Source organism: Zalophus californianus, chromosome 4 (genome assembly GCF_009762305.2).
Source record: "Zalophus californianus isolate mZalCal1 chromosome 4, mZalCal1.pri.v2, whole genome shotgun sequence".
Classification (NCBI taxonomy): Eukaryota; Metazoa; Chordata; class Mammalia; order Carnivora; family Otariidae; genus Zalophus; species Zalophus californianus.
In genome coordinates this window covers 157522253-157536424 of record NC_045598.1, presented here as the reverse complement: position 1 = coordinate 157536424, position 14172 = coordinate 157522253, and the positions used below count along the sequence as shown (strand labels likewise).

The 14172-nt window shown below is 34.0% G+C and overlaps 1 protein-coding gene across 25 annotated transcripts in view; it reads right to left on the bottom strand.

The window, feature by feature from the left end:
- RIMS2 (regulating synaptic membrane exocytosis 2) overlaps nucleotides 1-14172 on the bottom strand; it is a 583419-nt gene that overhangs the window by 496004 nt on the left and 73243 nt on the right. For 14 of the 25 annotated variants that reach the window (XM_027597538.2, XM_027597289.2, XM_027597299.2 and 11 more), the window contains exons 2-3: nucleotides 5932-5964; nucleotides 5445-5531 (exon numbers count right to left, since the gene is read on the bottom strand). The exons of the other annotated variants lie outside the window; for them this stretch is intronic. In XM_027597538.2, coding sequence (XP_027453339.1) covers nucleotides 5445-5531; nucleotides 5932-5964 — 120 coding nt within the window. The remainder of the gene's footprint in view (nucleotides 1-5444; nucleotides 5532-5931; nucleotides 5965-14172) is intronic. 25 annotated transcript variants of the gene reach the window in all.

Genomic DNA, 14172 nt, shown 5'->3' with positions numbered 1-14172 from the left:
AATAAGTTCTCCATTCTCCATTCACTCTCTTCCCTGATGCAGCAACCCTGGTAGCTATGTGTTACAGCTGGCTTACCGATAAGATGGAAACAGCCTGGATCGTTGAATTGCCATTTTGAAGAGAAGCATTCTATAATCCTACAGCTAAGTCTCAGTGTTTTTTAGTGGGCCTGTGCCCCTGGGCTGTGACCTTCACAAGTGCTTCAGAGCCTCTTTTCCCCTGTCAGTGAAATGGGAAGGCTAGGGGGGGACTGCAGTTGGGTATTTCCCTTCTCTCATGTTGGCTAGGTCGTTTCCCTCGAGAACAAAAAGCTCTGGAAATATTTCAAAATGGTTACTTTTACCCTCCCCCTGCTGAAAGTGCAAGAGAATTTTTCACTGACCTTCACCTTGAGAACCTGGTGAGGTTCCTAAAGGTAAAACTCACAAAGCTGGGGAGGTTGGGAAGGTTGTTCCCGTAAGGCTGGGCTCGCAGGAATTTTTAACTCTTAAGTCAGTCCACACTCAGCCTTCAGTCTGAGTTCCATCAATTATAGTTTAAGTTTTCCTACCAGAGCCTAGCTCCAAGAGTGTCTGTTCCCAGTAAGCTGTGGTTCTCTTTCTTCACCTCTCCCTCCAGTTGTCAGGGCATTGATTTGCCCTGTGATTTCAATTATGTGACACATCTTAGAAGAGTTGTTGATTTTCAGTTTGTTCTGAACAAGCCTTTTCTTGTTGCGAGGATGAGAGTAACAACTTCCAAATCTTTACATGTCAAAGAGGAAACCAGAAAATCTCCACGATATTGTTTTTCATTGTTCATCAGCATGTCTTTTTCCCACTTGAATGTGAAATATTTGTCAGAGCAGGAACCATAGTCCTTCTACCCCTGGATTCCTAGTACCCTGCACAGCGCTGGAATTCTTCAGGGCTCAATCATGCACCTTCTTATCTGCTCTTCTTCATACATTCTCTAAGTTACCTTATCTATTCATCTAGCTTTAACACCAAAAGTTATAACTCTAGCCAATCCATATCTCTCCTTCAAAGCTGGCTACTTTATAACATCTGAAACATAAAAAGTTTAAAACTTATATTTTAGTTGCTAGTCCTAAGCTAGTCATCCTTTCCCCGTCTTGGTAAGAGTTAATGGCCTCACCACCTAATTAGTTCTTCCAATCAGAAATCTGGCAGTCACCTTTGGCTCTTTTCTCTTCCTTACTAACTTCCTCCTTATCTACTACACTAAAAAAAATCCTGCCATTTCAACCTCCAAATATATCCCCAATCCACTCCTCTCCATCTTCACTCTAAAATCAACCTGGTCCAAGTCATCATCACCTCTAGCAAGTCTTTCATAAAAGCCTCCTCATTGCTCTTCCACTTCTATTCTCACTCACCCTACTCATTGAGCAGCCAGATTGATCTTTACACATAAATTTAATCATGTCAATCCCATGTTTAAAAGTTTCCAATCATCTTCCTTTTTTACTGAGACTCAGATCCTTTTATACTGAGACTCAGACTTATCATTCTCTATAAACACACTGCCCTATCTGAGTCCTACCTCTGGAATCTCATATCCTGCCATACTCCATCTTGTCCACTATATTATAGTCACACTGGTCTTCCTTGTCTCTCAAACCCTTCTCTACTTAAAAACTTTCACAAATGATGTTCCCTATGCCTAAAAAATTCTTTCTCTTAGCATTTTTTCCTATTAAAAGACCTCATAATCAAAGAGGATTACTATATTAAGTGGTCATTTGATTCTAATGATTAATATTTTAGATTTTCCCAGTTTTTCAAAAGTGTAATTTTTATGTCCCAACATGAATAAAATTGTTATTACATGAAAATTCAAAATAAACTAATCCAATTGACTGGTTTAATTAATCTGTATTTTAAAACTTTCTAACTTACCTTTGATATTATGCTAGATGTTGGGAATGCAAGTTAAATTAACAGTTGTATTACAAAGAATTTAACAGTTTTTTTCCTAGCATGTCCATTCTTAATTACCCAGGGACTTGTTTTACACTATATATAACCTGTGCCTTTAGAGAAACTTTCCCTCATTTTTATGCTGAGGCAAAAAGAAAGAAAGAAAAAAGAAAGAAAGAAAGAAAAGAAAGAAAGAAAGAAAGAAAGAAGAAAGAAAGAAAGGAAAGAAAGAAAGAAAGAAAGAAAGAAAGAAAGAAAGAAAGAAAGAAAGAAAGAAAGAAAGAAAGAAAGAAAGAAAGAAAGAAAAAGAAAGAAAGGGAGGGAGGAAGGGAGGAAGGGAGGGAGGGAGGAAGGGAGGGAGGGAGGAAGGGAGGAAGGAAGGAAGGAAGAAAGGAAGGAAGGAAGAAAGAAAGGGAGGGAGGGAGGGAGGAAGGGAGGAAGGAAGGAAGGAAGGAGAATTTCTGCAAAGGTTGAATGAGCTGAAAACTGACACAAATGGCTCAATTGATTTTCTATGCCTTAAAACTTTCAGAAAATCAAAGTTGGACTTATACCTATAGTTTCACATGAATTATCAATATCAAAATTAGTAAATCTTCCTGTTATATTAAAGAACTATGAAATAAACAAACTCCAAAAATGCAGATTCAAGAAACCTACAATATTATAGCTTTGAATAACCACAAGATGGGATTTATATAAATTCATTAAAATGAAATTACTGTTCAGGAAATATTAGACTTTTAATACTATCTGATAGAATACTTAGTTATTCTACTATGAAAATATCTATATGGAGTATGAAGAAACCTGAGTCCTATTTTTTATATATTAAATGAATACCTGGAATTCAGTTCTTAGAAATAATTTTACAGATGAATGAACAGAAAGTAAGCAGATAGGAAGTTATCCCATTCAAATGGTAGTCAAAGAGAGAAAAAAATTAGATGACTGAGAAAGAAGTCTTAGAACATGGAAAGATGAATTAAAAGAGAAGATTCACAAGTATCCTGGTTTTTGGATCAGAAAGATAAAAGGAAAGCTTCTGGAAAATTATATACCAAAAATCTTCAGCATAACAGGAATGTAAGATGAAAAAGGTAACTATTGAGAGAATCTATTCATTCTCAATTTTTTTTTAAAGTAGGCTCCATGCCCAGTGTGGAGCCCAGTGCGGGGCTTGAATTCATGACCAGAGATCAAGACCTGAGCTGAAATCAAGAGTTGGACACTCAACCAACTGAGCCACCCAGGTGCCCCTAATTCTGAATTTTTAAAACTGCATAAATCACAGATCAACAATAAGAATGAGCTGCCCAAGATACTTTAATGGAAATAGTACCTATTAAACAAGAATTAGTTTTTTTTAAAACATCCAAAAGTACTGGTCTTTTCTCCTATCATCTTCCTATCCAAAAACTAAAGCAAACTGAATTATATTTATTATTGAAGTAAAGCTATTTCTTTTCAAGTTTCCCTTGATCTTTTTTTATGCCAATCAAATGTCACTTTATTTCAATAATTAGACATCACTTTTTAAAGTTACTATTTTATTTAATGCACATTGTAATCTACTAAATAATATAACTTAATCTTGATTACTTTCTGAAACTTACAAATAAGATACATAACTGAAGTCATTTTATACTGAGGCAAATTTGCATCTAATTATATTTTGATAGTAATTTTACTATTTTATGATGTTTCAGTGCCTAAGAGAAAATCAGCAACATAATGACATGGTATGCCATTTTAACACAAATTTTTATTAGAAAAGAGCTTACTAAATTCATTTCTATTCCTTGTAGCACAGTATTCTTATACCATAAAAGGATAAAACATGTAAAATCAGTTGTGAAGAAAGGTTTGCTGAGTTCCTCCTACAGATCAGGCATTCTGCTAGATGCCAAAGATAAAACAGTAGATAGGACAAAACAGGTCTTGACTTCACCTAGATTAAATACACCAACAGTTCCCATTTTAGAGCTACATATACAGTAGACCCCCCACCCCCCAAGCCTCATCCTCAGTTTCACTTTCTGTGCTTCCAGTGACCCGTGATCCACTGGGAAGAAGAGGATCCTCCTGCCACATCCTCAGAAGATCAATAGTAGTGTAACACTATGTCACAGGACCTATCTCATCCCCCTCACTTTATCTCATCATGTAAGCACTCAATCATCTCACATCATCACAAGAAGAAGAGTGAATATTATACAAGATATCTTGAGAGAGAGAATCCACCTTTACATAACTTTTATTAGAGCATATTATAATTGTTCTATTTTATTATTAGTTATTGTTGTTTATCTCTTACTGTACCTAATGTATAAATTAAACTTTATCATAGTTATGTATGTATAGGAAAAAAAACAGTAAATATGGCGATTATGTGCCGGCTGCTGTTTCAGGCATCCAGTGGGGGTCTTGAAACATACATGCAGATGGGGGTGAAGGGGACTACTCTAAACTATTAGAAGTAGTATACCACAACATAATTTTAGGTCGGTTGAAACTAAAACACTGACAAAATTTTAAAATAAAATGCATACAAGGTAATACAAAATGAATGAGCAGATTACCCTCAGCCATAACAAGATGTTTATCCTCTAGTTTGCATTAAAGGCAAAAAAAATGTTTCTCTGAATATTCCAACTTAGGGCTCCCATAGTAGTCATTCTCATCCTCTCCTAGAGTTCATGTCACTTCTCAATCTGAGCATCCCTACAACCAAACCATCTTTTCCAAAGCCAGAGCTCCCACTTTAAAAAAGCATAGAGGCTGAGTGGTAAGAGTGCGTTGGAGTAAGATGACAGTTATCATGGAGAGATTAGAATTTAAATATATACAATCTTTCTCACATTCTCAAAGCTACTTCCACTTCAAAATATAAATAATATTTCTTGCACAGAGTTAAAAAGAGATGTGTGAACAATTTTTTAAAGAATGTTTTCTATTCTACGAACAACTAAAATAAATGGAATTGACTTTTTTTTAATGTTTCAAGTCAATGTGCGAATAAATTGCTGCATTTCCCAAATTAGGCTGATAACTTAATGAAATGTTCAGTGAAAACAGAACTCAGTGGTCAAATATGTTTAGTAAACACTCAATGTTCTAACCCCTTTGGAGCATTTTTAGACACTCAGAAGTATTACAATAAAGAAAATTTCTTGACCTTTTTTTAAAAGAACCTTTCCAAAACTATTTGACCAAAGACTGAATTGGGGGGTTAATATTTCTTAATGTCCTCTGAATTATTTTTGAAAGAAACACACTTTAGAATATATTGCATAACTGGAGAAAGGGGAGAATTACCTCTCTTCGTTTTTACTACCTTATAAATTATCCTGTCTTCTTTTTAGATTTCCATGATAATTAAAGATGAAAGTATCAAACTCATAACCTAACAATTTTTGTTTCTGAGGAATAATATTCCAAGGGCAGCATTTTAATACATACTCTTCAGTATGTTATGCTATCAGAGATAATATTTAGTCTGTACAGATCAGCTTACTTACGTCTGGGGCTCCTTTTCATTTTGTTGTTTTTGCTGGGGCTGAAGAACGTTATTTACCAGTTCAGTGATCCCACTAAAGGGAAACCACCTGTTTAAATAAGCAAATAATGTGACTGAATAACCAAATGAATAACAATGTAGGTCAAATGTTTTCTTACCCATAATAATAAAAATACACAGGCACAAAAGCTACAGCCAATGGAAATGTGAGCTCCAATTATCATCAGGCAGTCAGAATGTATGGAAATTAAGTTTGAACACTTAACCAGTCCACAAGCAGGCAGCAAAAAACTACATCCAGTCAATGTGTGGATGAAGTAAGAAGCTGCAGGCAGCTCTCTTACAAGCCAGAGAGTCAGAAAGCAGAAGACACACTAGCTGCAGCCTATCCAGTATTAGTGTAAGCTAATACCATCCAAGGTGCAGAAAGCAGAATATGGCAAAGGTACAGAAATCAAGCCTACTGCACTCTTAATACATTTACTTACTGTGTCGGTTGTGGTTTGTGTTCTTCTTTGACCCTAAAAAGATAAGTTTGCACAACTGAGTGCACTGTACTGAGAAAAAATGTCTATCTACAATTTGTGGTCATATAAATATAAAAAATGAGGTTTGTTACATAGAAAAGGTTGGTGCTTTGCTACTTGGAATTATACATTTAAATTAAGCTGACACAATAAAAGAGAAGTGGAATCACTTGTTCTGAATAAAGGACTGATATTAAAACTCTACTACTGTTTTAATGATTCCATGATTTAGTCTTCAAGTTCTCTACATATTTTTATTAATACTGATATTGAAGCTTTTAAAATACTTATTTTAAAGTACCATATTAAACACAGCTACATTTGTTTTACTGAAGATAAATCGATTTCCTCTTGATTTTTTAAAATTCTTCCTTAATATAATAAATTGAAGGCCTGAATATTTTAAATAAAATGTATAGTTTTATAAATGTATTTTAAAAGCCTTACAAATGAGTTCATTTATTGCTTAAAAGAGCAGATAAAAGAATTGGGGGTTATGTATTCAATCTACCTAAAAATAACTACTAAAATAACTATGTATATTAAATTTTAAATATTTATAAGCTAAAGTAAATTATTCATATAAGATAACAGACTAAAAATGCATTTAAACTATAATCAACTCAGTGCTTCACTGAAATAGCACTGGATATTTACAAGGCAGAGAAAGACCATACCCAAGGGTACCTGATTCCTCTGAAATTTGGCTTCCCACACTCTACCTAGGACCGGGCCTGAGAGGTAAACTTATGATTCAATGATCAGTTCATTAGCTTTTACTTTCCCAAAGAAAGGCTAAGAATTGGTAACTAAAAATCATCACCAAAATCTAGGACTTCCATAAGGAAATTATATTAACACTGTGCATTAAATTCTTTTTAGATCAAATTGATTTTCTTTTCCAGTGTGCTCCTATTTATAATGATAAAAGCAATAAATAAAGGTATTCCCTTATACATGTTTGTGTCCCGATAGATAAATATAATTGGTAATTATGTATCTCTGTATTAAACCAAAAAGGAATATCTTGTGTTCTCTGCATAAACTTCAAAAAAGTGGAACAGTTTTATCCTAGAGCTAAAGCCACATCATTTAATATTTAAATATAGTCATATAATGGATTAATAAAGATTGTATTTAGCACCAAGTATCCTATCACCAAACAAACACAAAAAACTTAGTGACACTGGAGTCTATCCTGAAAACATATTGTATTTCCCACAGAATAAGGTAAAAATCTCTTAACATTTCAAAACAAAATAGGTCCCAAACAGATAATGACAAAGAAAGATTACCGTATCAGCTCATCAAAATGGAGAACAGTGCAAGATTACCCTTCACCAAATATGTATGTTAAAACAATAAATATTTAAATAAATAAATAAATATTGAAATAAATATGTAAATGAGGAAACCATATTGTTAAAGAATTCTTGGGTGATCTCTGCAAGGAATCATGTTGCTATTTTAATTAGTGACAAAAGTTTTCATCATAAACAAATTGATATTAATCTACCAATCAGTTCCTAATTTCAAAATCTTGACTTGAAAAATTAACAGACATAAAAATGTTAATTACCAATTCAGGAAGTATTTCTGGGCATTGTAAAATATCTATATGTGAAATATACAAACATTTGCATCAGCTTCCCAAATAAAATATGTATCATAATAAGGCAGTTAAAATATTTATCCTGTCAGGTGGCCAACAGACACATGAAAAGATGTTCATCATCACTTACTCTCAGGATAATGCAAATCAAACTACAATGAGTTATCACCTCACACCTGTCAGAATGGCTATAATCAACAACACAAGAAACAACAGGTGCTGGTGAGGATGTGGAGAAAAAGGAACACTTGTGCACTGTTGGGAATATAAACTGGTGCAGCCACTCTGGAAAACAGTATGGAAGTTCCTCAAAAAGTTAAAAAAGAGAACTACCCTATGATCCAGCAGTCACACTACTGGGTATTTACCCAAAGAATATAAAAAACACTAAATTCAAAAGGACACATGCACCCTGATGTTTATAGCAACATTGTCTACAACAGCCAAATTATGGAAGCAGCCCAAGTGTCCATCAATAGATGAATGGATAAAGAATATGTGGTATATATACAATGGAATATTATTCAGCCATGAAAAAGAATGAAATCTTGCCATTTGCAATGACATGACTGGAGCGAGAGAGTATAATGCTAAACAAAATAAATCAATCAGAAAAAGACAAAAATCATATGATTTCACTCATATGTGGAATTCAAAAAACAAAACAAATGAGCAAAAGAGAAAAAGATATAGAGAAACCAAGAAACAAGCTCTTAACTATAGACAACAAACTGATGGTTACCAGAGGGGAGGTTGATGGAGGAATAGGTTAAATGGGTGGTGGGGATTAAGGAGTACACTTGTTGTGATGAGCACCGGGTGATGTATGGAATTGTTGAATCACTATATTTTACATCTGAAACTAACAAAACATTATGTTAAAAAAATTTACCCTGTCTTTAAATACAATCAAGAGTATAAAATTATTCTCCTTTTTTCCTAATATTTTAAATAAAATCAAACCTCAAAATGTCTGGACATAATTAAAATTCATGATGAGATAATTTAAGAACTGGTAATATGAAAAAGTAATCATATCATATATTTCTTTTACAATACACTAACATTATTAACAATGAACATCTACATTCTGCATTCTAAAAAGTATATGAGGGGCTTCGAGTTTTCAGTCTGATACATAAAAAAACTTAGAAATCATCACTTCCATCCTTATAACAAGCAGAAATGTGAACAAACTGAAAATCAACAACTCTTCTTAGAGGCATCAAAGAATTTAGGTTACCAGATAAACTGTTGCCCTGAAAATGAAAGAAACAGACAAATAGATAGAGACTATCACATTTTACCAAAAGTACAAGCCAAGGGGCAGAAGCCCACATCTGAAGCTACTATCTGTAGAAATACTTTTAACTACAACTGACCAATAACTAGAGACTCAGTGTGGCCTGGGTTGAGAGTTTAAAATTCCAAGGGGTCCCAGTCTTAGTTTTGCCACCACATTTCCATAACTTTTATCTCCAGGAGCCCTACCAGTTGCTCACTGTGAAAATCAAAGAAAAATCTCCTCCTACATCCAGCAGGAGAAGGGGAAAGTAACCATTATGAAATATTCCCAGAGCTTGCTACTCTCCTCAACAATCCTAAACTCAAGGGAAAATATTTTACCAAAGCCTAAATAACTGGGGTTCTACCAAAACCAAACAAGCCTGAAGAAGTTAATTACCTCTTCTAGCCTTTGATGTGGGAGAAAACACACACACACACACACACACACACACACACACACACACACACACACAGAACTATACCCCATCTAGCCTTCAACATGGGAAAAAAGAAATACCCAACTCAGTCTCACCAAAAGACAGACTACAGAATGCTTCTCATATATCAACACCTTACCGCCAAATCAATAGAGTTCCTGAAAAAAGACAAGATTAAACTAAAAGAACTACAAGCTTTAGACACTATTTAGCTATTTAGTTGAAAGTCTCTAGGGAAACACAAGGGAAAGGAAGGAAGGAAAAGAAAGGAAAATACAAATAAAGACAATAGAGAAGATTCTGGGAGGATGATGGAGTAGAAAGCAATAGAAATCTGTCTCCCTACCTAGACAACAGTGGCAAAATCTGTCCGATGTAACTATTTTGGAAATTTGGAGTGTAATGAAGGCTTTCAACTTCGGGAGAAGACTTAAACAATACACTGCAGTTAATTTTGGTCAACTTGGGCTCTTAGCATAATATCAGCTACCCATTCCCCACATGCCAGACCCATAGCACACTGCTGTGCACCTGCTCCTGGAGCAACCTGCACACAGTTTGCAGGGGTCTGGATAGGTAAAAAGGACTCTGTCCTCCAAATATCAGTGATTTGTGCTTCAGATCATGGGCTATTGCTTCTCATCTCAGAGGTGCAGACAAAAAACTGGGTGGCTATTGTTGTTGCAACTCCTCACACTGTTGAAGCCCCTTCCCCTCTGGCTAAGGTGATTTCCAGGATATTTAAATGGCCAGCACATCCCACCCCCCCACCCTGCTCTGTTTTTCAATTTTTCTCCCTTTGGGAGCCAGACATTAAAGACTGAAACATTCAAAAGCAACTGCATGTATAAGAGAAAGTCAAGTCACTATACATGCCCAGAGAAAGACCCAGGCATAGCAAAGACCTGAAAAGACCTTAAATTTATACCACAGGATAATCCTCAGCACAGAGACAGCCTACAATTAAATACACACATACATGCACACACACAATAAACAAAAATAACAGAAAACTAGAAAACCCAGTGAAGGGAAAAAACCTGATTTCCAGAGTTACCACATTAGATTCAAATGTCCAATTATCAATTAAAAAAAAATCCTAACGCATACAAATAGGAAAGTATTACCCATTCAAAGGAAAAAAAGGATGAATAGAAACTGTCCTTGAAAAAGACCTGACAGCAGATCAAAAAAACAAAGACTTTAAAACAACCATCTTAAAGAAGCTCAAAGAATTGAAGATGTGAGAAAAGTCAAGAAAATGTGTGAACAAAGTGGGAATATCAATAAAGAGACAGAAAACCTAAAAAAAATGAAGAAGGATTTCTGGAGATGAAAGTACAATAACATAAAAAATTCACTATAAGGATTCAAACTACAGACAAATACCCAAATACTACCCAAAGCAATGTACAGACTCAATGTAATCCCTATCAAAATCCCAGTGTTTTTGGCAGAAATACAAAAAACCATCCTAAATTCATATGGAATCAGAAGGCACCCTAAATAGCCAAAATAATCTTGAAAAAAAAAAAAAAACAAATCTGGATGACTCACATATACTGATTTCAAAACTTACTACACATTTAAAGATAATTTGTGGTACTGGCATAAAGGCAGACATAGACCAGTGAAATAGTATAGAGAGCCCAGAAATAAACCCTCATATATATAGCCAAATGGTTTTTAACAAGGGTGCCAAGACTATTCTATGGGGAAAGGACAGTCTTTTCAACAAATGGAACTGGGAAAACTGGATATCCACATGCAAAGAATGAAGTTGGTCCCTTACCTAACTGATACAAGAATTAAATCAAAATCAAAGACCTAAATGTAAGATCTAAAACTATAAAATTCTTAGATGATAACATAAGAGCAAAAGCTGTACAACATTGGATTTGTCAATGATTTATTGGATATGACACCAAAAGTACAGGCAACAAAAGAAAAAGCAGACAAACTGAACTTCACAAAAATTTTCAAATTTTGTGCATCAACAGAGTAAAAATGCAACCCACACAATGGAAGAAAATGTTTGAAAATTATATCTAATCATAAGTGACTATTATCCAGAATATATAGAGAACTCCTAAAACTTAACACACACCAAAAAAGGAACCCAGTCCAAAAATAGACAAAGGACTAGAATAGACGTTTCTCCCAAGAAGATATACAAATGGCCAATAAGCACATAAAAAGGTGCTCAATCTCACTGATCATTAGAAAAATGCAAATTTAAACTATTATGAGATATCACCTCACACCCATTAAGATATCTACTATCAAAAAAACAAGATAACAGGTGTTGGTAAGGATATGGAGAAATTGGAACCCTTGTGCATTGTTGGTGGGAATGCAAAATAGTATAGTCACTGTGGAAAACAGTATGGTGTTTCCTTAAAAAATTAAAAATTATTTTATGATCCAGCAATTCCACTTCTGGGTATATACTAGAAAGAACTGATAGCAGACACTGATAGATTAAAAGCAAAGGAATGAAGAAAGATATACCATACTAACATTAATAAAAAGAAAGCTGAAGTATCTAGTTAATTTCAAACAAAGTCAACTTCAGAGCAAGGGAATTATCAAGGATAAAGAGGGGCATTCCATAATGACAAAGGGGGGATTTCTCCAAGAAAACATAATGATCCTTAATGTGTTTGTGCCTAACAACAGAGTGTCAAAATATGAGAGATAAAAATTGGTAGACCTGTCACAAAAAACAGACAAATCCACTGTTAGAGTTATAACACTTCACACTTCGATCGAATAATTGACAGATCCAGCAGGCAGAAAATCAGTAAGGACATAGCTGAATGAACAGCATCATCAATAAAATGTATCTAATTGACATTCTCTAATACATCCAATAATACCAGAATACACATTACTCTCAAGTTCAAATGCAACATTTACCAAGACAGACCACATTCTGGTCCCTAACACGCTCTTTAACAAATTTAAAAGTATACAAATCTTACAAAGTTCCTCTGAGTTCACAAAGAAATTAAACTAGAAACAAATAACAAAACTGTAGTGGAAAATCCAAAAATACCTGGAGATTAAACAATATACTTCTAAATAACACCTGGATCAAAAAAGAAGTCTCGAGAAAATTTTGAAGTATTTTGAACAAAATGAAAATGAAAAACAACCTATCAAAATTTGTGAGATGCTGCTTGCTAAATCAGTACTTAGACAAAAATTTCAACACTGGATGCAAAAAAAAAAAGGTCTAAAATCCATAAACTAAGATTCCATCTTAGGAAACTAGAAAAAGAAGAGTGAATTAAATCTAAAGTAAAACAAAGAAAATAAATAATAAAATAAGAGCATAAGTCAATGAAATTTAAAATAGAAAATCAATAGTCAATATCAACAAAACCAAAAGCTGCTTTTTTATAAAAACCAATAAAATGATAAACATAGCTAAAGCTAGGCTAGTCAAGAAAAAGAGAGAAGACACAAATTACTAATATCAGAAATGAAAGATGGTCCATCGCTACTGATCCCATGACATTAAAAAAGATAATGAATATTAAGAATAACTCTATGCTCAGAAATTTAATAACTTTAATAAAATGAACCACTTCCTTGAAAGATACTCTCTATGACAGCTCACACAAGGAGAAATAGATAATCTGAATAGGTCTAACATCTATTAAAGTAATAGAATCAATAGTTAACAACCTTGCAAAACAGAAATCACCAAGGTCCAAATGGTTCCATTTGTGAACTCTACCAAACATTTAAATAGGAAATTATACCAATCCTCTACAATCGCTTTCAGAAAAGGAAGCTAAGAGAACACTTTCTCAGTCTCTTAGAACAGCATCACCATAATACAAAAACCAAAGACACTAAAAGAAATGAAAATTTATAATATCTTTCATGACCACAAATGCAAATATATTCAACAACATATTAGTAGATTGAATCCAACATTGTATGAAACAATTGTACCCCATGACCAGGTTGGGTTTATCCCAGATATGCTGGTTCAATACTCAAAAATCAGTTAGTGTAATCTATCACATCAACAAGTCAAAGAAAAATCATCTATCATATTTGACAAAATCCAACAACCATTCATAATAAAAACTCTCAACACACTCTGAATTGAGAATATTTCCTCAATTTGATAAACAAAAAAAGCTACAGATAACATCATACTTGAAGATGAAAAACTAAAAGTCTTCCCCTTAAGATCAAGGAGGAATCCACTACACAGAGATCAAACAAAAGAATTTTGGCAATGTTGGAACTGTTCTAAATGATATTGTGTTGCTATATACATGACCATATATATTTGTAAAAACCCACAGAACTATACATCACAAAGAGTAAATCTTAATGTGTACAAATTTTTAAATAATCAACCACAAGGGCAGGCACATCCTAGGATGAAATGCAGAATATGATAATTGAATCCAACTCTTTTGGAAAATGGATAATAAACCTCAATGATTCAGAAAAAGTTGCTGCTCTAAGCAACAATGGGAAAGGATATTTTAAGTAGATATTTCCAATGATAAAGACAAAAAAGAACTATACTTAAACACTGTACACTAATTGGTAAATTTGCACACTGCACAGGTTAGCAATTCTGAAACTATCGTGCATGCAGACAGGGGTTGAACAATAACTAAATTGTAGATAATGAGAGCCAGGTTTCTCACTGTCAGAAAAAGAAGTTCCAAATAAACAGAGTGGGGGGCTAAAATGAATGAACCCTGCCTACAGTGCTGGATTGAGAGTCAAAGATATTAGTCTGAAGTTATGCATAATTACATATTATAGATAGAGATGATAATGATGAGAGAGAAAGAAAGCCTATGGATAGATAGATAGAATACCATTAAT